Genomic DNA, 7,501 nt, shown 5'->3' with positions numbered 1-7,501 from the left:
TTGGTTCTATGGAAATAACTTAAGTCCTGTTTGAAAAATTCAGCTTATCGTCCAGATTTAGAATGTTGTATTAGCCACTGAAGAGTAATATCTGTACAAAGAGAAAAGAATGGTTACATATATCCATATGATAAACACTCCACAAACTAAGATTTCATTGATAATATTAAATCTAAATATCAGTAATGATGAGGACTGGTAAGGGGACAAAGGTTATTCAAATTTTGAATCCCATCATTCCTTTGAAATCCAAAGAATAAATAAAAGAAATGAAATAAAAATAAAAACAGAGATAAAGTTTAAAAGAACACATCGCACAAGAAATTCATGGATTTTTTGAAAGAAAGATGCCATATTTTTGTTTCTCATATGAAAATACAGTAGACAACGAGGAAAAAACTATGATTGTAGAAAGAATCACGGTGGTCATTTTAGGAAACAACTTGATATTGAAGCTTTTTCATTGGAGCTAACAAGGAATTAATTAAAATTGATCAATACTTAATACAGTTTAGGTGAATGCTTGCATGTTAAGTACAGTTTGACGTCGCCGGTGGGTTTTGGTAACTCACGATGAATATTATATTTTTTTATAAGGCTTTAAAACAATTTAGTTTTATCTAGAAGACTAAAATAACAGAAAACCTTAAGACTGTTATTAGTTGATGTTTATTACTGCATATTGTGGTCAGGGCTAGCAGCTGATGGGTCAAGGCTAGTAAGAATTATTGAAGTAGTCAGACATTGAACCCTATTTCACGAATTTTAATCATGCAGATTTTTGCAATTAATAAATATCTCAGGTAATAGTGCATTTTCATTCTCTTTAACTGTCAATAATTCATATGCTGCAAATTCACTCATTATACTAAAACCAATTGGTATATTACATTGTTACAACCCCCCTACAGGCATGAGAAACAGTATCGCACCATGAATGAAGTAATTACAATGTAACTTACTAAAGCTTTCAAACACAATGCCAAAAGATTTCATAGATGCAAATTTGTGAAAGCTTATTGAATGTATTGATACAGTCAAGTTATATGATATTATAAGTATATACTGTTGATATAAACCAAATATCAATTACAAGTAGGTATACAGGATTTCCCCAGCTGCTGCATCTGCATATATACATATACACAAGTCCAGTACATTTTATTTTGTTTAATAATCATTTTGACTTTCTACATGTACATATTTTGTAAACTGTTAGCCTTCTGGACCCAGATTGGAATGAAATCATCTTATATCTTTATCATTGATTTATGTACTTACCAATATTTTCTTTTTCTTTACAAGATATAGAATAACAACATATTTCTCTGTCTTGAATGGCTGATAAATTCCTGTGATACAAAAATACATTGTTCAGTGACACAATCATTGTAAAAAAAGGTCCAGGCCTTAACATTGAAGTTGCTCACTACACCTTGAAAAAGTTCTTCAAATCAGAAAGCAGAAAATTGTGTGATTGTCATAGAAAGCATTATGCATAAGAAGTAATGCATACATGTAAAATAGGTGAAAAAGCATTCATTTTTGGATAAAAATTATGATTTTCAAATATTTATTTCAGTAAATATAAACAAAAGCTCCAGTTGGATTCAAACTCTGGATCTATGGTTCATGAGCCTGACACTTTAACTACTAAGCTATGATGATATTCAACTAAATCAATTGACTCAAACAATTCAACAAAACATTTAAATTGCCATCTTGTGACGTGGTGTCTTAAAAAAGTATGTCTTGGTGTAGTAAGGTACCTTTAGCTGAATATGATTTTTAAGATGATTTTCCACAGACTCAATTTAGAAGAAATCACCTGCCACCAGTGACCATATTGTTGGCAACATGCCTAAATGTTCCTTCATTATTCAACTAATTTCAATTAGGTAGCATTGTTTTTATGAGGATTTTTCATTTGTTATTGTGATATTGTTTGGATTTTCAACTCTTTATTTCTGCATATCACTTTTGAAGCTGCTCAAAGAGATTGTTCTTGACCTACAACATGGCCACCAATGGTAGGCAACTCCTGCAAAGATGTGTCTATGGAGAACTCTATACTGTCTAGCACATGTTTTCATTAAGTTCTGACAGCTTTAACTTACATTCTCTCTATTAATTCCTTTTCATCTAGAGCCCCTGGTAAATCTCTTTTATTGCCGAGCACTAGAACTGGAATACCCTGTAGCTGGGGTTTGTCCAAAAGATGATGAAGTTCATTCTTTGAGGGTTCTACCTTGTCATGGTCTGCAGCATCTACCATATAGCTACAAGATAAACACAAAGATATCATATGTATGGTATATACTTATTATCTAGGCTATTTAGACTTTTTACATACCCTGGATAAGTTAGATAGATATTGATTCAAAAGATCACATACCAAATTTATTAAAAATCTTGTCTAACAAACATTGTGCACCCCCTTAAAATTGGTTTAATGATACCATATCTAGACTATCGATAAAATTACAAGTAACTGAATGAGAAATTCAAAACAGAAAGACACCAGACATTTATAGAATCAGATGAAAATAACCAAAGTAACTGCAAGACAAGAAAACAGAAGCAAACTAAATACCAATCTTTACCACAAAGTGTACACAATTATTTGCCATTTCTTCTTTATGCTTATGCACAGTGGTTTATTATGCCATGTCTCATTCAAATACCCAAATTACAAATGAAGTTTATAGTGAAACATAATGTCAAGGAGTTAATCCTGAATGAAAAATAGCCAAAAGTTTAAAACTTTAACACACAGATACTCAATTTCGAAAAACAATTTTATAACCCTACAGTGATATATACACCATTTCATAACTGTAAAATCAACACTACAAAAATACCCCTATATAGTGTCATCTTTCTGAATTTAAAGTCACCTACAGGATTCAACAAGAACAAAAATTAATTTTCCTCGATGAATTAAAATACCAAACATCAACGAGTACCGGTATACATTAGGAGAACAATAATTTGCTGACCAGGGATTTCCAGTGTTGGCAATACACATGTATCATCAACAGTTCATCCATTCACAGTAATTAAACAGTTACACTGATAAGTGTTAAAAAAGACCTGATAAATGCAATCGGCACACATCATAAAACAGCTGAAAAACTGATAGATAGGTACATGCATGATAAGATAGCCAGTGGCCATAAGATAGCATATGATAATTTCATGGAATACAATACACATCATTATTTGTCTAAGTTAAATCTCTCTTATATAACTTTATAAATTAATTGTATATAGAACTGTAGGAACGATGAGTGAAACCATCATCCATCATCCAATTAGTTACTTGTACATGTATTTATAACCAAAAATAAAAACACAAAAAACTTACACAATAGCATTGACCCCCCGGCAGTATCTCTCCCACATAGTCCTAAATCTCGGTTGTCCTCCAATGTCCCACAGCTAATGGTGAAAGTAAATACATGTATTGATGGAAGTAACTTTGTATCAAAAAAAGAGTTAGCAATTAATTTAACACTATAGTAAATAGGAAAAGAGGATACTAATTTAGTTTCATAAACTGAACTTGAAACGTTATACTGTAGATTCTTTATTTTTTGAGAGTACTTAATTCTGGGATTCAGCTGTTCTCCATCAAATCATGATAACATAAAATTGCGAATGCTGAATTTTTATCACAGTTTCATGTAGGTTATATATGTCCAAAAAATAAAAGCAATATTTTAAAATTTGTGAGATATGCTTCTTGCGATTTTACACTGATATCAATTCCTTGTGTTTAATTAGGAATCTACAGTACCATTTGCAATTAATATATGTTTTAGCCATACCTTTATTGTAACATTTCCTTTTGTAATCTTCCTCATGTTGAAACCTACAGTGGGAATCATGTCTTCACTGAATTGCCCTGACTATGAAAAAGAAAGAAAAATCAGTTATGCCCAATCTTATGTATCACACATCACTCCCTGCATTATGTCAATGCATTAAAGCTGATACTGACAGCTCAATATCTATTGTACAAGTTGGTACAAATCTCCCAAATGGGTTACAATAATGAAACAATACCCCCCTTAGTCCTCCATAATTCACGTCAGCAACTTCCATCACTTGTAGCAGTTAACACCTAATTATTCAGGTTCCTTGCCAGCTACAGTTTTGTAGATCAAATAATATTTAAATGATATATTTAAATTTGATCTATCTTTCTTATGATTATGTAGTGACTCTCCAATGATAGTAAAGTATATTTGCATTCATTTTTTAAGATTTTATCTAGTTTTTATAATTATCATCCTCCAGATAAGTAGCTTGATGCAGATTTGCAGAAATGTTATTACATGTATAAGCTTTCCGAAGACTCTCTATTATAACAGGTTCAAAAAATGAAGGTTCAAATTAAATAAACACATCAGCTGGATATATAGCTAGAATAAACCAAAGTAATAAAATGAAATGCACTTCAATGGGAACAAATTCATTTAAGGGATATTCAAGCTACAAAAGTTAACCATTAAATACGTGCAAGGTTCGCAATAGCCTTATGATCATTGTGAATATTCTTCTCTTGAACCAGTCATTTAATGTCTGGTATTTTATTTTGCAGATAATTTTAATTGATGCAGATGTAGATGATTTAATTGGGACTGAGTTCAGGATCTGGAGATTATTCTGTGTTGTTTCTGTTAGCCAGGCCACGACCAGTTGCGTGTTTTTCTATCTTGTGTTCTTTGTCAGTTTTATCATGTTTATTTCTTACTGGTACCTTTATGTTTTAGTGAATTGAGTTGTTTTTTTGGATACCAAAACCACTTTACAGTCATCTCTTTGGAATTAAACAATTTCTGCTGTTTTTATTAACAATGACTGGTTGAAGTCCAATAACTAGCTACACCTGAAATACAGGTTCCAATGCCAAAAAAAATATAATGTGGAAACAGTTAACTCCTGTACAGGTGTAAATAACAACCCAGGTGGGGATAATATTCAATGGTTTTTTATGAGCAAGGTGTTTTATCTATTTACTTTTTGAAAAGGTTAACCGTAATCCTGATAATTAGTTGGAATTATCTGTGGTAATTTGCAAAATAATGTCAAAAGGAGTAAAAGCTGCTCTACAGTATCCTCAATCCCAAGTTTCTGTACCCTTTCAATTGGGAATTTTTCTTTGAAAAATTGCTCTCTTGTGAAAATAGTTTAGCAAATATGACTCGATGCAAATTGGCAAAAAACAACTATACAGTTTTCTTGGTTTTCATTTGCATTATTACATATTTAATTACTAAAATAATGTTTTCATCAAAATTGACCACTCTGTCCTTTTACAGGACCCTCATGCAAGGGATAATATGTCCTGTGATCTTAAATGTGGTAGTGATTTTGTAGCAAAAACAATGAATGTGGTAAAATTGGACAATGAAAGACCTACTATTGTAGGTATTTTAAACCAATACTCTGATAATTTAGGCAAGATTCAATACAATATATTTTTTTCATTTGTTACAAAGCAAGGATAAGGGACAAGTTCTTTCACTAAACCAGGTCCATTTGACAAATCTGTCATTTTAATGATAGACCATTCTAATGATACATATCATGCAACAGGAGAATTCCTGCATCTAATTCCTGGCTTGACTGATATCCAACATGTAAGTTGATGTAACTATTCATTTATACTGAGCGCAGCCAGAGGCGGGAGAAGCCCACCTCGCGAAGCGAGGATTAATGGTAACACGTATATATATAAGAAGATCAGTGAAAAATGAAAGTTGTATCAGGGGTACTAGGGGCTGAAAAATTTTCTTCCAGCTCATGGCGCCGCCATATTGGCCGCCATTTTGTTTTTGAAAAGTAAGTTTGATCATTGATTGACTGGTACTTATCGATGTTTATTGCCCCTCAACTTGATTGAAAATGTTCCAGTGTTTCAATAGAAGGTAAATTAATTGAATTAAAAGAAATAAAAAAGGACACCAGATAAGTTTCAATAGTGCTTCAATCAAGAAACATGACTAGTTCTATGTATGTCTTATCAAATTATCAGATGGAAAAATTAAAAACATTTACATCAGGGAACTGATCGTTTAGATACTGTCAGGAATAAAGTATTCAATTTTATTACCTTGGCATTTATATGTAAACAATGAAAGAAGAAACAAAAAAAGTTCAGAATTAACTCCTTCACGGTAACTGCAGTACTGCTCTTTTGCAGGGCAAAATGACATAGTTTGGCGAAATATGACGCAACGTCAATAGACCCCTTCACGATAACTGCGGTACTGCTATCTTGCAGGGCAAATGATATACTTTGCCGAAATTTCAGTAGGTAGATAATTAAATGACGTTAATGAAACAATTGACGTTACGTCATATTTCACCAAACTATGTCATTTTGCCCTGCAAAAGAGCAGTACCGCAGTTACCGTGAAGGGGTTAATTGATTCATTTACGTCATTTAATTATCTATCTACTGAAATTTCGGCAAAGTATATAATTTTGCCCTGCAAGATAGCAGTACCACAGTTATCGTGAAGGGGTCTATAACGTAACTTTCTTCGGCTATTTCCGAAAACAGAACGTGTACGTTTTACGTCTGAAATATGACGTCATAATGTTGACTGAGCACGCGACGTTTAGTTAAACTTTGGCTAATGATTTGAGTAGGCAACCAGGCGGATCCTATACTGTGTGCGTTTCAAATAAATTTTGTTCTACAAATATCAAACTGCACTGTGTTAAATCTGCGCTCGGTCCAAAGGTTACACCGTTTACATATTAGTCAGATACCTAATCTGACACCAAGTTATTATACTGATTACAATGGGATCAACAACAAGCATAGCATTACATGTTACAGTATGTATTGTGTGAAACAGTTTCATAAATTTATCTTTCATTAATGTTTTTGTATAACAATCTTCTTAAACAATTAAGTTTAAAAAATTCGACTTTTAAAAACAAATAATAAAGTGAAATATGCACGTAAAACACATGCAACAGAAGATGGGTAATTAAAATTCAGTACAAAGCAAAGGAGGCGGAGATAAACACTCACGGCTATAACGTTAACGAAAGTTGTTTTTCCTGAATACTGTAGACCAACCAACGTCAACTCCATTTCCTCTTTCCAAAACAAACTTTTGATCCAATCTAAAATTCTCTGAAAGAAGGCCAACATTTTGTCTGCAAGTCGATACAACCCAAAATCCAATATTTTTTCTTCCTTCGACACACAGACAGAATAATCACATGACAAAGGGCAAGGTCGGTGTACTGAGTTTTCGTAATAATAAAAAGGGACGAAACGAAAATATTTAACAATACAAATTCATTTTTTTTAGACTCTAGCTTAAATTTTAAGTTTTTTGCAATTTCAATTTTTAAGTAATGTTTTTGATATAGATATTAATTTTCAGTTTTCGAAAGGAATTATATTTAACTGAGCGATATGGTGACTGCATATTTACATTCTTTCATCGTAAAAATTGTAACATGTGATGTA

General features: G+C 32.2%; 1 protein-coding gene across 1 annotated transcript; it reads right to left on the bottom strand.

Moving 5' to 3' along the window:
- On the bottom strand, positions 1-7,255 carry LOC105336396 (ADP-ribosylation factor-like protein 8A). Its single transcript, XM_011440704.4, has 6 exons — positions 7,055-7,255; positions 3,831-3,911; positions 3,368-3,441; positions 2,118-2,279; positions 1,282-1,352; positions 1-91 (listed from the first exon to the last, which is right to left on the bottom strand). The coding sequence occupies exons 1-6, from the start codon at positions 7,175-7,177 to the stop codon at positions 45-47; spliced, it is 558 nt and encodes a 185-aa protein (XP_011439006.1). The 5' UTR covers positions 7,178-7,255; the 3' UTR covers positions 1-44.
- Positions 7,256-7,501: the final 246 nt, after the last annotated feature.

The sequence above is a fragment of the Magallana gigas genome, chromosome 4 (genome assembly GCF_963853765.1).
Source record: "Magallana gigas chromosome 4, xbMagGiga1.1, whole genome shotgun sequence".
In the NCBI taxonomy this organism is placed as follows: domain Eukaryota; kingdom Metazoa; phylum Mollusca; class Bivalvia; order Ostreida; family Ostreidae; genus Magallana; species Magallana gigas.
The sequence above is the reverse complement of the archived record's forward strand: the minus strand, read 5'-3'. Positions and strand labels throughout refer to the sequence as shown.